Below are 26,534 nucleotides of genomic sequence, written 5' to 3' on the forward strand. Positions count from 1 at the left end.
GCAGACTCCCACATGTAATAGAAGTTTCGGGTTCTTTTTAAACTCAGTTGTGTTATGTAAGCATGCTATTGTTCTAATCCTAGGTGTGGGGTTTGTGTTTGAGTTTTAGTTTGTCCACACCTGATAATTGTCTCATGGGGGGGGTGTAGCTTTGCCAGCTGGTAAGTCTTCCTCCTGCAGCAGAGAGGGGCAACCACTATCTGACATAGATACTGCTATGGGTCACCTCCACCCCTAACTCCCAAATCGTAGAGGGCTGGCAGGAGGAAACAGTCCCTCCAGAAATAGCCACCCTACCCCTAGCCCCTCTACAGAACTCCCTGCCCTGAACTTTCTCTGGCCCACTTTTATATCCCTTCAGAGTTGGGTCACGCTGGGCTAAACCTAGTTTGGCTTGGACATGCTGCTCTAAACCCCAACCCTGGTCAAGGGACATTCTGCTAACTGGGAACCTACTGGAACCACACCATCACCACACCAACTCACTCCCCCAGCCCTACTGCCCCATGCTTTGGTTAAAAACCACAAACAGCCCAGAGTCAACATTAACTCCTCTACTGAGTGCACAACCTCTACTGTGAGGCAAGGTTGAGGCCCCTTGCTTTCCATAAACAAGTCTCAGCCTGTTGAGATAGAGGCTGCTTTTCCCTGCCTTCCTTCCTTTCCTTACAAAAGGGACAGGCATTTCCCACCCCCACCTCCACCACCCCCACCCAATACCAGGCATGTTGAAGATGGGTGGACTTTTGGGCTCAGCACACAATCCTTAAAAGCGCGGACTGTGTGAAGGCAGCCATGTGTATTTGGGCAAAAACGGGAACCTGTAAACTTACTCCTACTAGGGTGAAAAATAAAGCAGCACAGACTATACCTGGGTAATACTGTGAAATTACAGAAACCCATCAAGGAGCTAGACATAGGAGAGTGTGCTCACCCAGACCAGAGCCACTGCCAACAGTTCAGTATGGCCTAGGAAGCCAGGTCATACCCAACACTGCTCTTTGACTTACAACTGATAGGAGTAACTAAGTCTGTCCATGTTGTAAAAAACTTGCAAATGTGTTTAGTACTCCCTTGGCTCCTATCCTCAAGACTAATTTGCTTTCACTTAGAATGGTCAACCGTGGACCTTGAAAGGCGGCCCCTAAAATTAACAGCCCTGCTGCTTGATGTGGAATAGTATGTCCCAGGGCCTTCTCAGCCTGCCAACTCTCTTGTAAAGAAGTTCCACTCACTACACAGATGGCACAATGCTGACCTCTGCGGATTTTCACAGGATGAGAAGGCATCTGAACATTCAGGTGCTGGAACGAGGCTAGGAGATTAATCCACACAAGGACAAGGGCTGGGTCCAGCTTTAAACTCTTGAGGGTGTTGTGGTCCAGGAAGACAGACTCCTATGACACCAGACAATATAACTGATAAAATTCTACAGCAGTGATCATCTGTGCTGGGGTTGGCTTTACGGGGTGTGTGGAGAGAGAAAGGAGTGAGGGTCGTGAGTGGATGTGGCCGACATCAGCACAGCCATGTCAAGGACCCCAGTGTCTCAGACTCACAGAAAAGCAGTCTCCCAGGGAGGCCAGGAGTCCTGAAGGAATGGCAATGGCAAAGCCTTCCTCTGGTGCAAAGATTGACCATTTTATGTAGGAACTATTATCCTGAGCTTCTTCTCCCACAGACATCCAAACCAAGATTAGCTAAACTTTCATCCTCCTGCTCTATACAATAGACTTACCTTCTCAATTCAGATACATAAACTCTGAGTTTTTTCTCAGCTGCTGCCTAGTTTTGGCCCATTTCCATCAGATCCCAGATTTCCTGTATGTGTGGTCTGGGATTGTCATTCCCCTTAGGTCAATCCCTAGGATGTCAGAGCACAGCAGGGACACAGCGGTCTTTGAGTCATTTCTGCTCTTCATCCTCTCTTCTAAACAACCCAATCAAGTAGACGTAGACAGTGTCTTTACTTTCATCTCAGTTCCCATCGGGATGAGGCATTTTTCCACGCATATAACTTAACTGGTGCCCTTCTCTGATGGAGGTGAACAGATCAAAGATGAGTTGGGGAGGAGTAATCCTGTTGTCCTGGCATCAAGGTAAGAAAAATTTGCCCGAACAGCCTGAGTGTGGAGTATCTGGAAGAGGTGGTCTACAGGTATGAGAGGGCCTATGTTGAGGTCCCTGCAAGACGAACAGCAAAACGGTTCTAGAACTCACGGAACGTGCCCCACCAGTTAGCAAACCCAACTAAGTTTAGCCATCATGGAAATCATCACACAAGCACCTCCAAAAATTACAGATCTACCATATGACGCCTGAGCCTATACCCAAAGGGCTCCATATACATCAGAAAGGCTTTTCAAGATGCACGTTTATCGCTAGTATGTTCACAGTACCAAAGACATGTAGCCAGGATGGACAGACGGGGAGACACACACACACACACACACACTCCTGTAATTGTGAAGAAAAATGAAATCTTCAGGAAAAATTGGGCAGACGTAGAAGAGTAGTAAGCCAAGTTGACTCAAACTCAAATTTCTGACAAACACTGCATATTCTCTCTCATACAAAGATCCTGGCCTATAATGTGTAACATATGCTAACTGGGTCAAGTCTTAAAATCTAGCAAGGAGACCAAGAAAAAGAAGTAATGAAGTCAAACAGAACCGGGGACGACAGACAAACAGGACATGAAAGAGGAAAGGAGTCTGAGGGGCAGGCTACCTGAGGAAGAGGTCGGGGGTAGGGAAGAGTTGGGGAGATGGATAACATACTTATCTAAATATGGTGTAACGGTGTTAACTTACACAAAATGAGGAAGAACAGCCCTGAGGTTGTGTGGACTGACATAGCAACGGTCAGGGTGACTAAGGAAATCGTGTGGCAGTGCAGTTCTGGGGTGGTACTGGTGCACTTCACACCTCACCCTGGTCCAGTCACTTGTCTGCATACCCTGGCAGCATGAGTCTAAAACACCAGAGGGCTCAGGAGGCTGTTTCTGTGTTTGAGACAAGGCTGTGCAGTGCAACCAGGCTGGCCTCAAATTCTGAATCCTCCTGCCTCAGCCTCCTGAGTGCTAAGACAAGAATGTGCCATCAAATGCTTTATACACATTTTTAAAAATAGAATTTATTCATTTTTGACAATTTCATACATGTAAATACAGCTGTCATGAAGGGGGTGTACGCTCAATATACACAGTATCAGAGCAACTGTCAGAAGGAGGTGGAATCTAGCAGGATCTGCTTTACTGTCATTAAAACCAGCGTATCCAAAAAGGAATGTGTAAGGAGAAGCTTGGCCAAGTCTCTATGGTGTCACACACGAGACTACAGAAATGGCATATATATTTGAATGGCAGCTGAAGCCTAAATAAAGACACTGCACATATGTTGAGTGCTTCCAGCAACTCTGAAGTTAATAAAAACTGATGCCAGGGGTGTGGCCTATCTTCCTGTGAACTGCTAGCCAGGGAGATGGATCCCAAAGGTCCCCAACACTATAGCAACCTTTGTCACTGTACATGGGTGTGTACCAGAGGTAAATGGATTCCCACTGCTGAAGACACCACATGCTAAACTCAGGACACTGAATGCTGGGCTTCTAACCAAAAATTCCCTCCCCATCCCCAGCAGTTGGCATCCCATGGTGGGGTAGGGGGCGAGGGGATGTTATTCAGACCACAAGGGCGAGCCAAGTCCTACAGGTCAACTTGGCTGCAGATGCCCAGAACAGCAGGACAGCTTTAAACCCAGCACTCTGAGGCAGAGGCTGGCATTTGAGGCCAGCCTGGTCTACAAGGTGAGTCCAGGACAGCCAGGACTATACAGAGAAACCCTGTCTTAAAAAACAAAACATAAGGAAACCCCTAACATGACTATTCTGTCTAAACATGAGCTTCTAATAATAGAACAGGAACCCTGGACCTGGCCTAAACCTTCAGGGAATGAATTAACTTGGACCAGGCCCCAAACCAGGCATTTATGATTATGACCCCTGCTGTGCCTAGAAAGACACAATGGCACAGAACGGCAAAATGGACGTACCGGTACATAAACAAATCGCAAACCACTTATTCATGGGACTTTCTACTCCCATAGGACACATATATATGACCCACTTCTCCAAGTCCCTCTCTAAGCTCTTCAGCCCTCTCCTGTAACCTAGCTACCCTATCTTATCCCAAAAGTGCCAGTGACCACCCACCAAGTGTCTGTGATGCAGGCCTTACTACACCCAGAGAGCCTTCCCCAATCATCTTTACAATGTAGGCTTGCCCACAAGCATGTTCCTATCTGCCACCCTTCCTTTTGAGCTACAACTGTAACTGAGCATGCTCAGGAGGGAGTGTATTGGCCTCCACCATGCCTTTTCCTTGTGGAGGAGCATGGTAAGCATGTTCAGTAATACAAATCCTCAACTCTTATTCCTCAGCTGTGGTTTTGTAGTTTGACACCAAGATATGAAGCCACTGTCTTGTCACAGAAATTCCCAATTACTGTGTTTAGTCGCTAAGCAGGAGCACTAAACAATATAAGCAAAGTTCTGAGCCACACCCAGAGAGACCTGGTAGTTGAAAAAGCAGGCTATAGGCTCCCTCTGGGTATACACACAGCTGCAATCAGGATCTGTGTGCAGTCACTGGGTACCACCAAAAGGTACCCCGTTAAGAGGTGACACTTACACAGAGGTTCAGGTCACTCCCATGGGGTGTGCCCTCTCATCAGTCTGTCACTTCACGAGTAAGCAGCTATGGCTGCAGTCGCTCCTGTTTTGCCACAGCAGCTCAGTGGCTCAGTTCTCAGGGGGGAAGATGAGTAAAATACCCGAGGGGCTCAGCGGCTGTGGAGGAAGAAGGGGCGGGGCGGGGCGAAGAGCTGGAAGGTGGCAGAACTGGTGACGCAGGCCTGAGCTGACCCTGGCTCAGAGCATCAATACAACACATGGCATGACAAACCCGAGGGTAAGTTCGGAGCTGTTTCCATTCCCTCCAGGTGACAGGAGCATGGTTCCTACACCTGGAGGAATATGAACACCCTCCCTGCCGCCCCCCCCTCCCCGTCACCAAGACTGGTGCATCAGTGAAACAGCTACCCAAGTCACCCGCCACTCTCTAAGCTCTCCAACCGGGAGAACTTCAGGCTGTTGGCACCATTGCAATTTGAAGCAAGATAATTTTTACATGAATTCACACTGATAGAGCAACGCATAGTGATAGAGCACAGTGATTTGTAAACCCTGAGTCTCTCTACAATAAGAATAGACATCAGGCCCTCACAGGATGTCAAATGCTATCCATTACAAATCTTTAAAAGGCAGCTTTGGTTTTCTTGAACTAAATATAGGCATCGTCACACCTTAAATGGCAGGGGGCCACTATCCTGGGCTTAGAAGCTAGTACCCAGTTCCTATTTAACAAACTGCAACCTGTCATGATACAGAAACCAAAACCAAGCCCTAATTTGGAAGTGGAAATTTTGTAGGCAATAGGTTGATTTTGGCACAGAGGAGCTTCACTGAGTCACAGGCCACACCAGGTCAGCGTGGGCAAGGGCCTGCACGTGGCCGATCAAGTTTTCTCCTTAACTTCCCTTCTCAGTCCCCAAGGGCTCTGCTCTCCCCTCCTCTGCGGCCAAGCTCTGAGCACTTTCTCTGTAGAACACACCCACATTCATCAATTCTTTGTGATACTGAAGGACACCACAGGGACCCTGAAGCCCATCTCCCTGGAAACCACCTTCCCCGACAATTCGCAGGCGGAGAGAAGAACACCTGCTTCTTTCCATGCGCTTCACTGCTTCTTTTTTTTACTTGCCGGACTGTCCAGGACTTCAATCTTGCCTCTGCCGCCTTCTGCGTTCGGTAGCTTAATGTTCTCTATGGTGACTTCAGAGGGGACGCCGTCGTCATCATCTTCAGACTCCGTGCTGTCTCCAGAACTGTCCTGTGAGCTCTCGTCTGGACTGTCCTCTTCTTTTGAATCTGACCGATTCAGCTCAAATAAGGCCACGTCCTAGAGAAAGTGTCAGGTTGAGGCATCTACATCAGGGCAGTTCTCTAACAAGTCCTAAGAAAGCAACGGGGCTCAGCAACCAGGTACAGGTGCTCCCCCCCTGACCCCCCCCCCACCCCGGCTCAACGTCGGTTCTTAGCACCCACCACCAAGTTGTTCACAATTCCTCAGGAAATCTAACATTCCCTATTTCTCCTAAACTCTATGGGTACCCACATAGAAGTCTCTAACACTGCCTCACCCCACCCCCGGTTCTCCTAACCTCTATGGGTACCCACATAGAAGGCAGATGGCAGACAAACACACACACAAGCAGGTAGGTGTGATGACAAGGGCCTTTAATCCCAGCACTGGGAAGGCAGAGGCAAGACAGCCAAGGCTGAACAGAGAAACCCTGTCTCAAAAAACCGAAAAACAAAACAAAAAGCAACAGAGAAAGCTACCAACATTGACTATAAACTCTGGAGCACAGAGTAGGCTGTGTGCTTGATACAAATGGCACTTCCATGGTTTTCAGGTGCCAGAATGAAGTCAGGAAGTCTTTGAAGGATTTGTTTTACTCACATCTTTAAAAAGGTTCTTCTTGACTAGTACATATCCACCAGCATCGGTCAATAAAAACGGACAAGACCAGTGGTTCTCAACTTTAACACTGTGACTTTAATATAGTTCCTCATGCTGTGGTGAGTCCCCAGCCATAAAATTATTTTCATTGCTACTTCCTCACTGTAATTTTTCTGTTATGAATCGTAATGTAAGTATCTGTGTTTTTTTGATGGTCTACAGCGGGTCATGCCCCACAGGTTGAGAACCACTGGACTAGAGTCAGGCACCACACCAGACATTTCAGACTTGACAAGACTGCAAACAGCTGACCAGAATGATACCTTCACAATCCCAACCTGTAATCATCACAGCAGTGGGGAAGACAGGCAGGACTGACAACCTGAGGCTAACCTGGGCTACATTAACTCCTGCCCCACCCTCTCAAAAAAGCAAGCTCAACTTGCCTTAATGAAATTTACATTTCTGAGCAATGGGCAGCAGGCAAAATCCTCCCTGCTGCCCGCTCTTCTTCAGCTCTTGAACTAAGAATGGTTTCTTATATGTTCAGAAAGTGGCTGAAGGAGGAAAATTAAAGCAGCACACCACAAGCTTCTGCTACCATTGCTGGAGCCCCACGCACAACTTTACATCATGAAAAAAACGTTCCACTGAAACTGTGAGCCAAAACAAACAACCCTTCCCTTAAAAATACATACATGTAAAATCATACGCAACTCAAGCTTTAGTACCCGTAACTTTACAAAGCCTGCTTCGCTGTTTATGTCAATAGCTGCCTGCGTCCAGCACCGAACAGCAGGCGAAACCCGGCACCCAAGTTGGCACAGCTTGTAGAACTTCAAGTATGTTCTGCCACCTTGCCTGTATGAAAACACTTGCTAATTTTATGGGAGGTTTTTGATTTTTCTTTTTGAGACAGGGTTTACTTGCGAATTTTAAAATAACATTTTATTTTGGAACAAAATTCATTCTTTTCCCTTTTTGTTGACAAGTACACCAATTCCGTTACATGAACCAGGCAATTACCATCTGTATGATGTTCTCGGATGTCTCATCAATATTTTCAATATTGAAACGACCAGCTGGAGCAAGTGCCATTTCCTTTCGTAGCTTTTCGTTTTCCTGGGCCATTCGTGGGAGAAAGGCCTGAACTTGGTCTAACACTGTGGAGGGCAAACACAGCATGCAAGCACATTAATAAATTCTGGAATACAGAACTCCTACTAAAACAATCCAAGCAGAGTTAATAAATCCACCAACTCTCAGTGTCCATCCATGTCTGGACCTTCTTGGGCTAGAGGGTGGGTGGGATCAGGGGACATGGTTGGGAATTGACTCAGGGCCAAGGGCTCTACCAGTCCTAGCCCCTCTTTTGAACTCCTAGAGCAACAAGACCACACCATTCAGCAATTATTACTCAAATGGTGTGTGTTTATAGTGCATCCCCATAGTATAAGACTGGCATTCAACAAGGCGACTGGGAAGAGAAATAAAAAATAAACCATGCAGAATGGCCGCCTAATGGTTGCGTGCAGCTGGTCTTTACAAGTGAGGCTGTCAAGGAAAAGGGATCCTCCCATTTCCACTTTTTACTATTTCAGTTACCTGGAATGTGTGTCACTTGCCCAACTGCCCATTTCTTATCTCAAAATGTCAACACCAGCCTCCAAAAAAAAAAAAAAAAAAAGGGAAGAGCAAGCTGGAAAGATGGCTCAGCAGTGCTCTTCCAGAGGTCCTGAGTTCAATTCCCAGCAACCACGTGGTGGCTTAGAATCATCTGTAACATATGATGCCCTCTCTTCTGGCATGCAGATAAAGCACTCATATACCTAAAAATAAATCTTTAAAAAACAGAAACAGGCTTGTATGTTGCCCAGGCTGAAATTCTCTTTGTTCATAAGTTGGACTGGCTTCCACCTTGCCATCATCCTGCACAGAACCATGCCTGCCCTTCCTTTAAGGTCGGGTCACTGCTGTTCCTCACCCTCAACAAGCTGCAGCCTCGCCCACCAGAATCTGCCCTGTGGTGTAAACTGACATGGTGTTGTAGCCCAGCCAGTAAGCGGTCAATCTGGGAGCTGAAGAAAGAAGAAAAAAAAAAAAAACCAAATCACCCCAGGCATGGTGGTGCACCCCTTTAATCCCAGCATTCTGGGAGGTGGAGCCAGGCAATCTCTGAATTTGAGGCCAGCCTGGTCTACAAAGAGAGTCCAGGACAGACAAGGCTATACAGAGAAACCCTGTCTCGGAAAAACAAAAAACAAAAAAGTGAATCAAGTTGGCCTGGGATAGTTCTCAAAGCACCCAGCTGGCCACAGCAGTGGAGTAGCCAGCCATCTTTAGATTGATCCAACACCAAGTGGAGACGGGAAACTGGCAGCAGCTGAGGACAGGGGGCAGGCACTGGATCCAGATAAACCTGTAGCCGTTTCTAGCCCTGGGTTCTTTCTCCCCAAGAAAATGAGCCAAGTTTTCTTTTCCCTTAAGGTAATCTGAGCTTTCCTCCCCACCTCACCCCCCAAACAGGGTTTCTCTGTTTGATAGCCCTGGCTGTCCTAGACTCCCTTTAGAGACCAAGGCTGTCCTTGAACTCACAGCAATCCCCAAGTGCTGGGAATAAAAGCCTGCACCACCACACGCGGCTGAGCTTCCTCTTTCACAATTCAGAGTTCTAGTTCATGCAATCTCACCACAGTGCTGACTAGTTTTATCAACTTGACACCAGTAAGGGTCATCTGAAAGGAGAGAACCCCAACTAAGAAAATGTCTCTGCAAGATCCAGCTGCAGGATATTTTCTTAATTAACCATCAACGGGGAGGGCCCAGCCTATTGTGCGTGGTACTAACCCTGGGCTGGTGGCCCTGGGTTCTATAAGAAAGCAGGTTAAACAAACCACGAGGGAGCAAGCCAGTTAGCAGCACCCCTCTGGAGCTGCTCCATCAGCTCCTGCCTCCAGGTTCCTGCCCAGTTTCAGTACCTGCTCTGACTTCCTTCAGTAATAAGGGTTTGGAAGCGTTAAGCCAGATACACCCTTCCCTTCCAAAGTTGCCTTGGTCTTGGTGTCCATCACTGCAGAAGAAACCCTGACTGGGACAAAAATGGGCACCACAATGGTGGGGTGTCACTGTAACAGACAGCTGATCCTGCATTTTTAGGAGGATTGTGGAAGAACTTTGGGCTGTTAAAGTCACTAACTGTTAGGCCGAGCGGTGGTGGCGCACGCCTTTAATCCCACCACTCAGAAGGCAGAGGCAGGCGGATCGCTGAGAGTTCGAGGCCAGCCTGGTCTACAAATCCAGTCCAGGACAGTCAAGGCTACACAGAGAAACCCTGTCTCGAGAAAAAAGAAAGAAAGAAAACCACTAAGTGTTTAAAGCTTAAGCTATTTTGTGGGAGCTTGGAAGGTAAGAATATTTAGAGCAGTGAAGATGATGGAAGCCTGGCTTGTCAAGTTTCAAACATTAGTCTGAGAGTCCCCTAATGACTGTGCCTATCTCCAACAGCACAGGGATTACAAAGTCATGTATGTAGCAGGGGTTACAGAGTCAAAGGATGTGAATTCTGGTCCTCATGTTTGCTCAACAAGCACTTTTTCCCCCTTTTTTGTTTTGGTTTTTCAAGATAGCGTTTCTCTGTGTAGCCTTGGCTGTCCTGGACTCACTTTGTAGACAGGCTGGCCTCAAACTCACAGTGATCCGGCTGACTCTGCCTCCCAAGTGCTGGGATTAAAGGTGTGCGCTACCACACCCAGCTTCAACAAGCACTCTTACCCTGAGCCACCTCCTAGAGTAAATAACTACCAGGCACACACGTTAACTCTAGTACTTAGGAACTGAGACAGAGTTAGGGATATCTCTTAAATTTGAGGCTACCATGGTCTGTAACATGGAGAGTTCCAGGTCAGCCAGGAACTCTTAAGGAAGGGAGGGAAAAAAGACTTAACTAGCCAGGCGTGGTGGTGTGCACCTTTAATCCCAGCACTTAGGGAGGCAGAGGCAGGCAGATCTCTTGAGTTCAAGGCCAGCCTGGTCTACAGAGCAAGTTCCAGGACAGCCAGGGCTACACAGAGAAACCTGGAGGGGGGGGGGAAGAATAACTAAAGCTAGGCAGGGCAGCGAGTAACTATAACCCTAAAATTGGGTGAGGTAAAAGATTATGGAAATTAGGGTCATTCTCAGTTACATAATGAAGTTATAGGCTGACCTGGACTAAATGAAAGTCTCAAAAACAAAAATGAATCACTGGATGAATGAATCAATGAATGAATAAAAATAACTGTTGGTGAAGGCCCACAGTCATAGCTACTACTTGGTTAAGAGGGGAAGGTCACAAATTCATGGCCTGCCTCAGCTACAGAGGTAGTTCAGGGCTGGGAATATAGCTCAGCACAAGAAAAGAGCGTCTGCACCCCCTGCAAGAAGTCGTCTTTGGTTTAAGTTCCAGCAACATCACCAAACAACAATGCACATGACGGGATGAGCACTGGGGGGGTCCACTATACAGATATTAGCTTTAGGAAAGCTACTTCAACTCTCTCACTGAGGGGCGCACTTTACAAGCAGCCGTTCAACAGCCTTGCAATGTGATGAGCAAGGTTAGCTGGCCCTGTTTAGGTGCGTTATTTTCAGGACTTACCATACAAAGGTGTGAGTAGTACAACTGAGGCTTGTAATCCCACCAACTCCAGAGGCCGAGCCAGCCGAGCTCTACAGCCACGTCCTACTTTAGCCAGGTGGGTGATGTGACACTATTCAGCCTCGACAGGGCTCTGATTACAGAGCAGAGTGAAGACTCCACCAGAGTGCTCTGGTGAAACAGTGAGTTTACTGTGCACTCTCAGAGGAACAAGAGTGACAGCTCCCTGCAGGAGCTACAAGCAGTTGGCATCTCCACCCAACTGTTACTGCAGGTGTAATCCTTGGGGAAGGGCTCTTGGGAACCCTGAAATATTATTTTGGAAGCCTCAGTACTTACTGTCTGTATCGTAAGAGTTTCCTTACTAAGAAACACTAAGGAATAATTCTATATATAACACCTGGCCTACATAATCAGGCCATACCAAAACAGTTAACCAGCATGCCAATGTAAGTTTTTTTTAAGTGAAGTGTTGATAACTGCCCAAGTTGATCTCCAACATGTAATTAAAAAACAAAAAACCAAAACAAACAAAAAACAAAAACAAGCCAGGTACAGTGGCACACACCTATAATCCCAGCACTTGGGAGGCAGAGGCAGGGAGACTGCTGTGAGTTTGAGGCCAGCCTGGTCTAGGAAGTCCAGGACAGCCAAGGCTACACAGAGAAACTCTGTCTCAAAAAACAATTTTTTTTAGGGCTGGAGAGATGGCTCAGTGGTTAAGAGCACTGGCTGCTCTTCCCGAGGACACAGGTTCGATTCCCAGCTGTCTGTAACTCCAGTTCCAGATGATCTGACACCCTCACACAGCTATACATGCAGGCAAAACACCAACCCACAGGAAATAGAAAATAAATTTAAAAAACAAACAAACAAACAACTTTTTTTAAAAAATCTAAACTGGTGGCACAGGCCTTTAATCTCAGCAATCAGAAGGCAGAAGCAGGCAGATCTCTGTGTTTGAAGCCAGCAGCCTGGTCTACAAAATGAGTGAGTTCCAGAACATCCAGGGATACACAGAGAAACCATCTCAAAAAAAACATTTGCACGGGGACTTACACAATGTAAGGTAAGATCTGCTGTGTCACACACACTAGTTTGATATGAGCCATGAAGACAGACTATCAAATGGATTCATTAGCCTAAGTTGGGGGAGCGCCCTCTACTGTGGAAAGGAAGTACTTACAAGGGCTCCTTTGCATCCGAACTGTTTGAAGCTTGGAGGTCTTTCTGGAATGAGGCTTAGAGCTGATGAGCAACTGGTCCCAGATACCTGAAAACACACACATACAATTTACAGCGTGCAACAGCCTGAGCCGTGATTGCACCTCAGAGATGGGGTGATCCTGCACTGTCCAACAGCGAGTAGGGGACCGCTGCAATCAGATAGAGAAGGGGTACACCCAGCCTTCCTGCGCCAATTTGATTCTTTGTGTGCATCCATCCCCCCACCCCTTTTTTTCCCCCGTTTTTCAAGACAGGGTTTTTCTCTGTAGCCTTAGCTGTCCTGGACTCACTTCGTAGACCAGGCTGGCCTTGAACTCACAGAGATCCACCTGCCTCTGTCTCCCTAGTGCTGGGACTAAAGGCGTGGGCCACCACACCAAGCTCTCAGCCCCCCCTCTTCAGTCCATCTCACTCATCTGTTCTCTGTACTAAATGTACATTAAGATAGGCATGGTGGCACATGCTTGTAATCCAGCCCTCTGGGAGGCAGAGGCAGGCAGGTATCTGTGAGGCCACCCTGGTCTACAAAGCTATCCTGAGTTCAGGACAGCCGAGGCTACACAGAGAAACCAAGTTATAAAGAGGGGGGGGGGGGGAAGGGCTGGGTATGGTGGAGCACACCTTTAATAGCAGCACTCAGAAGACAGGCAGGCGGCACTCTGAGAGTTCCAAGCCAGCCAGGCTATACAGTGAAACTGTCTCAAGGGCTAGCTGCTTTTGCAGAGGCCCAGGGCTTAACTGCCAACACACGCACGGTGGCTCGAAATGTCTGTGACTCCAACTGCAGAAGATCACTTTCTGACCTCTCCAGGCACCACGTGTGCACAATACAACACAAAATAAAGTCGGCAAAAAAAATGTAGACCTGCAACGACAGTCTCCAGGGGTTAGTTGTAAATGCCGAGCTGTAGTGTGGCAAACACCCAGCACTCAGGACAGGTCTGAGTTCGAGGCCAGGCTGATCTATTGCAGGCACACACACACAGAACCAGAAGTGGCTACAAGCTATGCAGAACCGGGCAAAAGACTGACGAAGGCGTAGAGAGCACTTGTGTTAACTCTCCTATCCCCAGGAGGTGCTCAACCTAAAAATAACCTTTCCGGCCTCCCCACTCCAAACCAACTGCCCAGCCCGGGACACGGAAAACTGAAGCCTTTGACCATTTTCTTCTTTTCACACATGGAAACTCTCTTCACTTTCTAAATAAAAAATCCTGTCACTCTGAACGTAAGAGCTATCAAAGGAGCCTTAGAGCCTAAGGTTTTTGTTTTTCGAGACAGAGTTTCTCTGCGTAGCCTTGGCTGTCCTAGACTTGCTTTGTAGACCAGGCTAGCCTCGAACTCACATCAATCCGCTTGCCTATCTGCCTCCGGAGTGCTGGAAGTAAAGGCGTGCGCGGCCACCGCCGCCACACCTGACTCGAGCCTAGGGGTTTAATACTGTTAAGGTCAGAGGAAAGAAAGCCAGGTCTGGGGTCAATAATCACAATAATCAGCTTTGCTACTTCCCTGCCAGTGTCTTCATCCATAAAAGGGTCGTCGTCTGAATACCTAAGCCACGTGCGCACCCTCTGCGCATGCGCTACAGTTTGTAAAGGGAACTCCCACTCCTCTCTTCCCTTCTGTGTCTCCAGAGACTCTCTCAGTATTCCCTAATAAACCTCTTAAGTGGATCTGTTGTGCCGCGTGAATCCAGTCCTCCGTACAGCTGCCTTTCATTTGTTACAATCGGGATTCGTGAAGCATGAATTGGTTAATTTCTCACAATGTGCACTACACAAGCGTTGGCAATTACTACTGTAATTCCTTCAGATACACTTCTCAGTCGACTGATAATACAGACACGAGAAAAATTTTTTTTGTTATTTGGCTGGGAGTTTTGTGGTTTGTTTTTTTTTTTAATCTATTTTTTTTTCCCAGACAGGGTTTCTCTGTGTAGCCTTGGCTGTCCTGGACTCACTTTGTAGACCAGGCTGGCCTAACACACAGACCCCGCCAACCTCTGCCTCCCTGACTGCTGGGGATTAAAGGCGAACGCCACCACGCCAGGCTGGCACAGTAACTTTCACGTGGTTCTAGCCACAAAATTTTTATGGGTGGTCCCTCCTGGTTTGAATCAAATGTGAAAAAGCGGGGGGGGGGGGGGCGGCGGCGCTAGAGAAAGTAACTTTCACAAAGGGCACGGGTTCGAAAACATGGGTTTCTTTTTTTTTTTTTTTTGCTTTTAAAGACAATGTCACAGTATACTACACCTGGGGTGGCCTCCAACTTAGATCCGCCGGCCTCTGCCTCCCAGAGTGCTGAATATAAAGGCCCGCACCACCAAGCCAGGCTTCTTTTTAAATGGTGTTTTTCTGTTCTCTACCATCAGAGTCGGTCCAGACCAGATCCCCCCTGTAGCGTTCCCAAAAAACTGCATAGGCCCCGGCTGGCCTAGTCGTATTCCCGACATTCACAGAGTTCCGGGGTCCACGGCATGCCCGTCCCCTCAGCACCCGGAACCTGCGGCATCCCCGGTCCTCATCGTGTCCCCATCCCCTCAGGATCCTGAACCTGCGGCATCCCCGGCCCCCGTAGTGTCCCCGTCCCCTCAGCACCCTGAACTTGCGGGCATCCCCGACCCCCGTAGTGTCCCCGTCCCCTCAGCACCCTGAACCTGCAGCATCTCCAGCCCCCGCAGCGTCCCCGGCCCCTAAGCATCCCGAGCTCCGCAGCGTCCACGGCTACAGGGCCATGCCCGGGCCCGCCCAGCACAGCCCGCACTCCGCCTCCACTCACCTCCGGAACCCTGGTTCCCAGCCGTCAGCAGCTCCTTGGACACGGTGACCTGCGAGCAGTCCCGAGAAGACGAGGACCCACTGGGACCAGACGCCCGCTTGCCGTGGAGCTCCATGCTTGCAAGACTCTGCGCGGCCGAAGAGCCCGGATGTGGGAAGACGCGAGGGCGGGACGGGGCGGAGCAGGGGCGGGTCCAAGGCGGCGATTGGCGGAAAACTTAGAGGTGGGCGGTGACCGCACGGGGATCGGGCGGGAGCTCGTGCAGGAGGTGGAGCTGAAGCCTCGAGCCCACGGGGCCCGGAAGCGGGGGCGGAACACAGCGCGGGCGGAACACGGCGTGGGCGGAACACGGCGTGGGCGGAGAGCAGAGGAAGCACGTGTGTGGTCCACCCTCCACGGGGATGGGGAGGAGGTTGTCCGGCATAGGTCTCCTCTTCCCTTGTTATTGTTGGAAGAGTTGTCGCGGCTTGGTTAAACTAAACAAACTCAAGAGGGAAAACAAAGTGTGAGGCCTTTGTCTTTCTATTTTTGTTGTTTGGGGCGGTGTCCGTGGCCTTTGAGTCCTGCTTTAAGTCTCTCAAATGCCAGGATTATAGCTGGGGGGCACCACACTCAGCTTCTTTTTCCTGTTTAAAAAATTTTTTCCCCAGATGGTGTTGTCATACTGTCCCACACTGGCCTCAAACTCACCATTTTCCTGCTTTAGTTTCTGTGTACTTAACTTAAATCCATGCTTGGCCTACGTTATCTCACCAAGTTATTCTGATTGGCCTGGCACTCAAAGTCCTCAACTTTCTTTTCTTTTCTTTCTTTCTTTCTTTTTTTTTTTTTTTTTTGTTTTTTTTTGTTTTTCGAGACAGGGTTTCTCTGTGTAGCCTTGGCTGTCCTGGACTCACTTTGTGGACCAGGCTGGCCTCGAACTCACAGCGATCTGCCTGCCTCTGCCTCCCGAGTGCTGGGATTAAAGGTGTGCGCCACCATGCCTGGCTATTTTTAATTTTTTTTTTTTTAACTTTTAAAAAAATTTTTTGGGGGCTAGAGAGATGGCTCAGAGGCTAAGAGCACGGCCTGCTCTTCCAAAGGTGCTGAGTTCAATTTCCAGCAACCACATGATGGCTCACAACCATCTATAATGAGATCTGGTGCCCTCTTCTGGAGTACATGCAGGCAAAATACTGTGTATATAAATAAATTTTTTTTTTTTTTTTTTTTTTTTTTTTTTTTGGTTTTTCGATTCACAAGGTCTCTCTGTGTTAGCCTTGGCTGCTCTGGACTCGCTTTGTAGACCAGGCTGGCCTACAACTTTTAAATATAAGACAGCAATCTGCCTGCCTCTGCCTCTTGAGTGCTGGGATTAAAGGTGAGCACCACCACACCTGGCTTTCATTCAGCTTTCTTAAAAAGCTACACGCAGAGAAACCCTGCCTCAAAACAAAAAACAAAACAAAAAAAAGCTTGGGTGTCAGAGCTGACCTATCAGACCCAGCTGAATTTATTATTTAATTGTAAACACAAACACAGCAGCATCATAAGTGCTGTTTACTTTGTTTCTCTGTGTAGCCTTGGCTGTCCTGGACTCACTTTGTAGACCAGGCTGGCCTCGAACTCACAGAGATCCACCTGCCTCTGCCTTGAGTGCTGGGATTAAAGGCGTGCACCAACTGCAACCGAACACCCAATGTTCATCATAACCCTCCCTAGCTCAGCTTACACACACCGCACACAGACACGCAAGTATAGGAATCTCCCCGAAATGGCTGCAGGACCAGAGAATGGGTTGGAATCCATGACATTAGCCCTCACAGGATAGGCTGCTAACGGGGCTGGGATGGCAACTGCCTGGCCTATGCTGTGGTTAAAGAGACATGTAAGTGAGGCAGAGCTGTCTGCCGAGAGCTGTACCAGGAAAAAGACATGGCACCAACCTCGGATCTGGCTGGCAGAGTTGGAAGGGGAAGGGGCAGATGGAACTACACCTTGCTATTTCTGTTTGGGTTTTTTGTTTTGTTTTGTTTGTTTCGCTTTGTTTGTTTTTTGAGACAGGGTTTCTCTGTGTAACAGCCCTGACCGTTCTGGACTTGCTTTCTAGACCAGGCAGGCTGGCCTCGAACCCACAGAGATCCGCCTGCCTCTGCCTTCTCCCACGTGCGCTATTTCTTTTAAGAGTGTAAAGGATAGAGAATACTTCCTGGAATCCCAAACATTGGCGCCATTAGTAAGGATTGGAAAGCGAGATGGGAAAGAACAAGATAGACATGAAAGGGCTCTGGCAGGCCCTGCCCTGGCCCCGCCCCCACCCCTCTGCCTTGTTTAAGAACCGTTAGATGACATCCTAAAGCTAGCCCCCAAGGGCCATTCTCATATTTGTCGACTTTCTCCTCCTGAGGTGACTACCAAGCACTGAAGTCCAGCTATCAAAAGCCCCCTTTGGCTCCCCTAATTAGCATGCCCACTCAAAATTTACCACCGCATCCAAGCCCCTTTCCTCTTCTTAAAAAATTACACCTATGCTCTTATTTCTTTCTTCCTCTCTGTCTCCCTATTTCTCTGTCTCTCTCTCTCTGGGGTACCCCTCCTCCCCTCTTTTCTTCTCCCCCCCATGCCCACTTAATAAACCTCATATATAATCTAAAAAAAAAAAAAAATTACACCTCTCAGTGCTAGGAATGGTAGCACACGCCTATAATCCCTGCACTTGAGAAGCAGAAGCAGGCAGATCTCTGTGAGTTCCAGGTCAGCCTGTTCTACAGAGTGAGCCCAGGACAACCAGGGCTACTCTGAGAAACCCTGTCTCAAAAAACAAAAAACAAAACAAAACAAAACAAAAAGGACACCTGTGAGTTCATTCATTGGTTGCTGCTTTTTGTTTGTTTGTTTTGTTTTTCTGCCTGAATCAGAAAGCAGCCACTTTAACTTTCATCCCTGCTTACTGAAGGAACTCTCTGTGAAAATAGGGGTTTGGGTGTGGTTTCTGCCTAATCCAGGGATCCAGGAGGGAACCCCCATTGTGTGGGGGCCTCCTTCAGAAAGCAATAGAAGATGCCCTTCAAGTCCAACCTTTGAAAAAAGAAGGGAACATTCATAACTCAACATGCAGTTGGAGGGGTTTTTTGTTTTGTTTTGTTTTGTTTTTTTGAGACAGGGTTTCTCTGTGTAGCCTTGGCTGTCCAGGACTCACTCTGTAAACCAGGCTGGCCTGGAACTCACAGCGATGCACCTGCCTCTGCCTCCCAAGTGCTGGGATTAAAGGCGTGCCCTCCATGCCCGGCCTGTCTTTAATAATCTTATTTTTTTATTTTTTTGGTTTTTCGAGACAGGGTCTCTCTGTGTTAGCCTTGGCTGTCCTGAACTCGCTTTGTAGACCAGGCTGGCCTCGAACTCACAGCGATCCGCCTGCCTCTGCCTCCTGAGTGCTGGGATTAAAGGCGTGCGCTACCACACCCGGCTTAATAATCTTAATAATGGGGGAAAGTCAGGATGGATCTGGGAGGAGTTAGGGATGACAGTGATCAAAATACATTTTACCCATGTGTGACATTCTCAAAAAGTTAGTAAAATATGTTAAAAATTACTTCAGAAATGAATCTAAACTAGAAGGCCCAGTAACAGCAAGTACTCATGTTTCCCGTCCAGGCCCCTCAAAAAGTCAAGTAACAAGGCCGGGCCTGGTGGCGCACACCTGTGATTCTAGCATTCAGGAGGCAGAGGCAGGTGGATCTCTGTGAGTTCGAGGCCAGCCTGGTCTACAAAGTGAGTCCAGGACAGGCAAGGCTACACAGAGAAACCCTGTCTTGTCACAACAACAACAGAACAAAACACCAAAAACCAAAAAATAAAATAAAGTCAAATAGCAAAACTAGAGAACAAAGGGCCCTAACACTTCTCATCAGTCGAAACTTTTTTGGTTTTCTTTGTTTTGTTTCCTGAGACAGAGTTTCTTGGTGTAGCTCTGGACTCACTCAGTAGACCAGGCTATCCTTCAACTCACTGAGATTCTCCTACCTCTGCCTCCCTCGAGCTTGCATTAAAGAAGTGTGCCACCATGCCCGGCTCACCATTCGAAAATTTTAATACTGTCACCATAGAAGTTAGGTTTCATAGCCTGGCAGGGGAGTGCATGCCTTTAATCCCAGCACTCGGGAGGCATAAGCAGGTAGATCTCTGTGAGTTCAGGGCCAGCCTGGTCTACAAAGAGAATTACAGGACGGCCAGGGCTGTTACACAGAGAAACCCTGCCAGGTGAGGTGGTGCAGGCCTCTAATCCGAGCATTTGGGAGGCAGAGGCAGGGGGATCTCTGTGAGTTTGAGGACAGCTTAGTCTTCAAACTGAGTCCAGGACAGCCAAGGCTAAACAAAGAAACACTGTCTCAAACAAAAACAAAAAACAAAAAAAGCTAGGTGGTGGTGGCACACACCTTTAATCCCAGAGGGAGGCAGAGGCAGGTGGATCTCTGTGAGTTCGAGGCCAGCCCGGTCTACAAAAGTGAGTCCAGGACAGCGAGGACTTTTACACAGAGAAACCATGTCTGGAAAAACCTAAAAAAAAAACAACAAAAAAACTATGTAAATAAAAGCCTCTTCTTCGTTAAAAATGTATTAATGGCAAGACTGGTGAATCTCTGAATGACCTCACATTCATAACACGAACACACACACAAACCACCACCACCAACACTGCTTTTTAAAAGCAGCCTGGCTCTCTACAGTGCACCATAGAAGAAAGCCGAGCAAGGAGCTTGGCCCAGGAGCAGAAGTCGGGAGGGAAGGGTGCCATTCTGCCTTGGTCAGCTGCTTTTCTTATTCAGCCCAAAGCCACTTGCCTAAGGATGGCACCGCCCACAGTAGGCTGGGCCCTCATTCATCAATTAGCAACTAAGAAAATACCTCGCAGACAGGGCCCTAGACAAAGGAATGTTTTATCTGTGGTTCCCTCTTCCCAGGTGACTCTAGGTTTGTGTCAAAGTGACAGCTGTGGATAGCTATGACTTTACACCGAGCTGGCCTCAAACTTGGGTCAGTCCCCTCACTTCTACCTGCTGATATCTGGGATTACAGAAATAGACCTGGCACTCCTGTCTCTCCTCACCAGCCCTGGTTTATGTAGAGGTGGGCATCAAACCCAGGGCTTCGTGTGTACCAGGCAAGCGCTCTACCAATTGAGCTGCCTCCCCAACCACTGTGTGTTTGTTTGTTTGTTTTTGTATGCTGTTTTATTATATGCTACAGCCAATGTATAGTTAAACCTGTGAAACAGAAATCCATGAAAATTTAGAGGGGTAGATGTTAAAGGCTGACAAGTAGAAGATGGCACGTGTTGTAGAGACGCTTTGGTGCAGATTTCAGATTTTGTTCTCTTCAGTGTTCACTGCTTCATGAAAAGTGTTTTGAGGCCGGCAGTGGTGGCACACGCCTTTAGTCCCAGCACTCATGAGGTAGAGGCAGGTGGATCACTGTGAGTCAGGACAGCCAAGGCTATGGCTACACAGAGAGACCCTGTCTCAAAACAACAACAACAAAAAAAAAAAAGGAGGAGGAGGAGGAACAGACTTTCTGGGGTCTGAAGGGATTTGTACTTGAAGATACTCCAGTTAGCAGAGGATCATGTTGAGCATTCTGCAGACAGAACTGTTTGAAGTCTGCAGCTGCCTGGGAAACCTTCACGATGTTGAGCCCGTGAGGAGCAGCTGGTCCGACGGCCGGGGTGGGGCTCCGCTTGTTTGTTTGAGTCAAAACAATTTTGGTTATTTCCATAACTTTTTTTTTTCTTTTTTGGTTTTTCAGGGCAGGGTTTCTCTGTGTAGCCCTGGCTGTCCTGGACTAGTTTTTTGTGGACCAAGCTGGCCTCGAACTCACAGTGATCTGCCTACCTTTGCCTCCGGAGTGCTGGGGTTAAAGGCATGTGCCACCACGCCCGGCTAATTTTTTTTTTTTTTTTTTTTTGGTTTTTCGAGACAGAGTCTCTCTATGTAGCCTTGGCTGTCCTGGACTCACTTTGTAGACCAGGTTGGCCTCGAACTCACAGCAATCCTCCTGCCTCTGCCTCCCGAGTGCTGGGATTAAAGGCGTGCGCCACCACGCCCGGCCCCCGGCTAATTTTTTTTTTCCCTTAAATTTGTTTAATTTTTCTAGGTTAAGTTTCTAGGATCTTGTCCTAGAACACCAGAGCATCTGCAGCCTTTCTTCCAATTCATACACTTGTCCCTACGATCTGGTGGGACTGCTTACTACTGGAAAGAATGGAGCCTACCTCTAGGTGTGGACAAGCCTTTGTCTCCTCCTTGGAGGGTTAATCTAATCATCTAATCGGGCAGGTAGTGGACTTGGATAGGGGAACATGCCCAGGGAGATTGAGTATCTTAAGATAACTTGCTTTTCCTTACCAGAATTCCCATGCGCTAACATGGTCCCCACTAGCCGAGCTGCCTGTCCGTGCAGGCTGACTGTTTCTTCTTTTCTTTTTCTTTCATATGCAGGCCAGAGTCTAAGTATATTTTTACACTCCATAACTAATGCTTTGGGCTTCCTTCTTCTAAAGCTCTCCTCCCGGGCATGTGGCTGCAGGCCATGGTGTGACTGACCTCCACGCAGCCTTACCTCAGGTGACATGATGTTTGTTCTTCCTCTTCTCCGTTGTTCTCCTCCCTTCCAGGCTTGAAGCTTTGCCTGGACTTTTCCTTTTTAAACGTTAATAAATTGTCACCAAGCTTCTGTTTCTGTCCATTCTCAAATTATTGTACTAATAAAACTAAGAACCCCAAGAAAGATCCCTGATTGCTCAGGGATTTTTAAAAAAGATTTATTTATTTATTATGTATACAGTGCACTGCCTTTATGTACACCTGCACGCCAGAAGCAAGCAGTAGATCATGTTATAGACGGTTGTGAGCCACTGTGCGGTTGCTGGGAACTGAACTTAGGACCTCTGGAAGGGCAGACAGGATCTTAACCTCTGAGCCATCTCTCCAGCCCTTCAGGTATACTTTAACAGCTCTGCTGAGATTCCCCCAAGCTTTCAGTAACGTTCCGTTCCTGTTTTAATTATTTGATTGTTAGAGAAAACAAATTTGTTCCTGTGGTTCTAGATGGCATCAATACAATACAACAGAAGTGAATTTACAGAGTTAAACTGCAGGAGGGGACGGGACAAAACAGGGGTTGTCCTGTGTTGGCAGACTGTGTACAGCCTGTTCCCTTTCCTCATCCTACGGGGCAATCTGCTTTGATCTATTTCCTGTTGAGAATGTTTTGCAAGTTTGCACATTCTGATTACAAAATGATTATGGGCCCTTTCAGTTACAGGCCCTATTCAGGGCAGAGAAGTCTCGTCATTATTTATTTATTTATTTTAATGCTATTCCCTTTTGAAACGGTCCAAAGAGAACACTGCACAGTGGGTATAAACTTCTGATTTATTTAGCCAAAAAGTATGGAAGGTGTAATGATTAAAAAATGAAATGCCAGGCAACAGATATGATATGGAGAAGCCGGGCGTGGTGGCGCACGCCTTTAATCCCAGCATTCGAGGAGGCAGAGGCAGGTGGATCGCTGTGAGTTCGAGGCCAGCCTGGTCTACAAAGCGAGTCCAGGACAGCCAAGGCTAACACACAGAGAGACCCTATCTCGAAAAACCAGAAAAAAAACCCATATGATATGGAGAAGGTTATTATATGAGTGTGGAAGAACAGGGAAGGGGGAGGGGCACACAGAGAGACAGACAGACACAGACAGACAGACAGACAGACACACACACACACACACACACACACACACATATGGTGGGTTTGCCCTTTTTTTTTTTTTTTTTTTTTTTTTTGGTTTTTCAAGACAGGGTCTCTCTGTGTTAGCCTTGGCTGTCCTGGACTCGCTTTGTAGACCAGGCTGGCCTCGAACTCACAGCGATCCACCTGCCTCTGCCTCCTCGAATGCTGGGATTAAAGGCGTGCGCCACCACACCCAGCCTGGGTTTGCCCTTTTTATAGTCCTGGGCAGGGGCACTCCTAATGGCAGGCAGGTAATGACATCATAGGTCACTAGGCAGACTAGGGGCAGTCCGCTAACAGAAGGCATGAGGCCAGAGACGGCTGCCGAGAACTGAAGTGGATACAGTACAACTGTGTACCTCTTCCTCCCAGGAATGAATGCTGCAGGCTGCAGAGCACCATGTTAAGCCCCTCCCTGGTCTCCCATTCCTGCTGTTGTTTGTTATAATTTCTTTTCTTTTTATTTTTTTATTTTTTTGGTTTTTTGAGACAGGGTTTCTCTGTGTCACCTTGGCTGTCCTGGACTCGCTTTGTAGACCAGGCTGGCCTCGAACTCACATCGATCCGCCTGCCTCTGCCTCCCAAGTGCTGGGATTAAAGGCGTGCGCCACCACACCCGGCTCATAATTTCTTTTCTTTTCGTTTCTTTTTATGTATATGAGTGCTCTATCTACATGTATACCTGCATGCCAGAAGAGGGGATTATAGGGTTTAGATGGTTGTGAGCCACCATGTGGTTGCTGGGAATTGAACTCAGAACCTCCGGAAGAGCAGACAGTGCTCTTAGCCCTGAGCCATCTCTCCAGCCCCTTGTTATAATTTCTTATTCGTAGATAAATTGTAAACATAATGCTTGTATGCCTGAGTACATTCTCTCTCTCTCTCTCTCTCTCTTTCTGGAGGGAGGTACACTAGGATTCAACCCAGAACTTTTGTTTTGTTTTTTTGGAGACACAGTATCTCATTGTGCTGCCCTGACTAGCCTTGAACTAACTATGTAGACCAGGCTGGTCTTGAACTCACAGAGATCGACTTGACTCTGCCTCCTACTTTTTAAAAATCTGTTCCACTACTTCTGACTCGTTTTAAGACTTGTTTTAAATGTATGAATGTTTTGCCTGCGTGTATTTAAGTGCACTCCATGTGTGTCCGAAGCCCTTGGAAGAAGGCCAAAGGAAAGTGCCATGTCTCCCGGAAATGGAGCTTATGTATGTTTGGGCGCTGCCAAGTGGGTGCTGGGAACTGAACATGGGTCCTTTGCCACAGCAGCCAGTGCTCTTACCTGGTGAGCCATCTCTCTGGCCTCATCTCTTTTTTTTGCTTTTTATTTTATTTTATTTTATTTATTTTGGTTTTTTGAGACTGGGTTTCTCTGTGTAGCCTTGGCTGTCCTGGACTCACTTTGTAAAGTAGGCTGGCCTCAAACTCACAGAGATCCACCTGTTTCCCAAGTGCCAGGATTAAAGGCATGTGTCACCACTCCCAGATTTGGGTACTGTCTTAAATATTACTCTGTGGCTGTTGTGGAAACAAAGAAGAGTGTGTGTCTCAGTAGTCATCTGGTGAGTGTAGAGCAGGGCGGGTTTCTGGAAGAATGGAGACTTCCTAGTTCAAAAGGAACAAAAAGTTTAAAGCCTGGAGGCCAGAATTCAGTGGCCAAGGTTGATAGAAACTTAATGAGTGCACACCGCAGAGAACCTTCTAGAGACACTGGGGGTAGGGACAACTCAGACCATGACCAATGTGCTCATGGGAGAATAGCTCAGTTAAAAGTCAATTGCCAAGAGACTTGGCTGTCAAACAGAATTGCTTCCAGCCGTTCTGAATACCCCACCCGGACTGAAGTAGTTCTTTCTGTTTTTCCCTTTGTCTGTGTGTGTGTGTGCGTGCGCGCGCATGCATCTGTGTCTATGTGTGAATACAAGCAAGGGTATGTCATAAGGTGGTGGAGGTCAAAGGGCAACCTTGGTATTGGGTCTCACCTTCTATCTTATTTGAGACAATGTCTCATGTTCATCACTGCGGATACAGGACTAACAGGGCTGCCAGCCTCTGAGAGTTCTTTCTCATCTCCTGTCTTCAAGCAGGAGTGTTTGAAGCAGCTTCATGTGGGTTCTGGGGGATTTGAACTCCCGTCCTCAGGCTTGCATAGCAAGTGCTTTTTGCCCCCAGGACATCTCTCTAGCCCTTTTTCTTCTTTCCTTGTCCCCATTCCTAAAATCTGTCTTTCTGTGACTATTGATATTTCTCCTTTCATCCTAGTAGTATGTCCTCATAAATGTCTTTATTACAGCTGGGCGTGGTGGCGCATGCCTTTAATCCCAGCACTCAGGAGGCAGAGGCAGGTGGATTGCTGTGAGTTCGAGGCCAGCCTGGTCTATAAAGTGAGTCCAGGACAGCTAAGGATAGAGAGAGAAACCCTGTCTCAAAAAACAAGACTTTTTCTTTCTTTCTTTCTTTTTTTTTTTTTTTTTTTTTTTGTGGTTTTTTGAGATAGGGCTTCTCTGTGTAGGCTTAGCTGTCCTGGACTCACTTTGTAGACCAAGGTGGTCTTGAATTTATAGATATCTGCCTGCCTCTACCTTACAGAGTGTTGGATTGAAGATGTTCTCCATCACACCTGGCCCAAAACTTCTGACTCTGCTTTCTTGGTAATTATCAAAATATGGCTAGATATATTTACTTTATTTTTAGTTTTGTTTTTTGAGACAGGGTTTCTCTGTGTAGCCTTGACTGTCCTAGACTCACTTTGTAGCTGAGGCTGGCCTCGAACTCACAGCGATCCACCTGCCTCTGCCTCTCAAGTGCTGGGATTAAAGGCGTGCGCCACCACTAGCTGTTCTTTCTTTTTTGTATTTCTCGGTTTTGTTCATCTGGTGCTGCCTCCTGGGAGAGTTGCACACATCAGTTCCTGGACAACGGCTGATCCCAACCAAGCGGCTGATCTGACACACCTAAGCTACGTACGGATCATTTGTTTCTACCACCGGCAGAATTTGCTTCCAAACTCCAGCGTCCCCTTCTTCAGCTGCTGCTTTCCTCCACCTGTTTTCTAACCATTTCTCTCTTGTCTCTCTGGCCTCTGGCCTGCTGTGCCCTCTACTGGGGCACCTCTCCACTCTGTCCACTCTGACTTTCTACACCTACATGGACACCTCCCTTTTCTCTTGCTCTCTCCCCTTCTCTACCCCTCCCCCCCCCACTCTGGATAAGTGTCACCCTGAACTGCCTGCTTTGTTTATTGTGACCACAAAAGTCTCCTCAGTGTGCCAGGAAGTTCTCTCCTCCCACTTCCCCAACCCCCCCCACCCCCACCCCCCGCCCCACCCAGGGCTCCAATCACAAGGACAAGGGACTCCTTCCCTCAGTGACTTGGAACATATTTTTGGACAAGTTTCCCATTCTCCTTGGGGACACCCAGATGGAAATTCTTGTCACAAGGACACTTTATCCAATTCAGCTCTTCCCCCAGGAGCTGCAGTCTGCCTGGGGCAGCATGGCTCCCTTATCCTTGTTTTCTCCCACTCTGAGCTGCCTGCTCTGTCTCCCT

The 26,534-nt window shown here is 47.7% G+C and overlaps 2 protein-coding genes across 2 annotated transcripts; both read right to left on the reverse strand.

The window, feature by feature from the left end:
• Positions 1-3,119: 3,119 nt before the first annotated feature.
• NOPCHAP1 (NOP protein chaperone 1) lies at positions 3,120-15,363 on the reverse strand. Its single transcript, XM_084796322.1, has 4 exons — positions 15,225-15,363; positions 12,406-12,492; positions 7,610-7,746; positions 3,120-6,019 (listed from the first exon to the last, which is right to left on the reverse strand). The coding sequence occupies exons 1-4, from the start codon at positions 15,337-15,339 to the stop codon at positions 5,798-5,800; spliced, it is 561 nt and encodes a 186-aa protein (XP_084652448.1). The 5' UTR covers positions 15,340-15,363; the 3' UTR covers positions 3,120-5,797.
• Positions 15,364-20,444: 5,081 nt separating this feature from the next.
• On the reverse strand, positions 20,445-20,975 carry LOC311605921 (guanine nucleotide-binding protein G(I)/G(S)/G(O) subunit gamma-5B-like; the record flags this gene model as incomplete). The annotated part of the gene is made up of 2 exons (XM_084796758.1): positions 20,445-20,467; positions 20,768-20,975. 2 exons carry the CDS (start codon positions 20,973-20,975, stop codon positions 20,445-20,447), a joined length of 231 nt encoding a protein of 76 aa, XP_084652884.1.
• Positions 20,976-26,534: the final 5,559 nt, after the last annotated feature.

This window comes from Acomys minous, assembly GCF_964271855.1.
Source record: "Acomys minous genome assembly, chromosome: 9".
NCBI lineage: Eukaryota > Metazoa > Chordata > Mammalia > Rodentia > Muridae > Acomys > Acomys minous.

Bases quoted from the DNA above. Each gene is read 5' to 3' on its own strand.
- NOPCHAP1 (XM_084796322.1), bottom strand. From the start codon at position 15,339: ATGGAGCTCCACGGCAAGCGGGCGTCTGGTCCCAGTGGGTCCTCGTCT. The intron at 12,493-15,224 runs GTGAGTGGAGGC...GTGTGTTTTCAG, and splicing joins TGGGAACCAGGGTTCCGGAG to GTATCTGGGACCAGTTGCTC. The intron at 6,020-7,609 runs GTAATTGCCTGG...CACTTTCTCTAG, and splicing joins CCGAGAACATCATACAGATG to GACGTGGCCTTATTTGAGCT.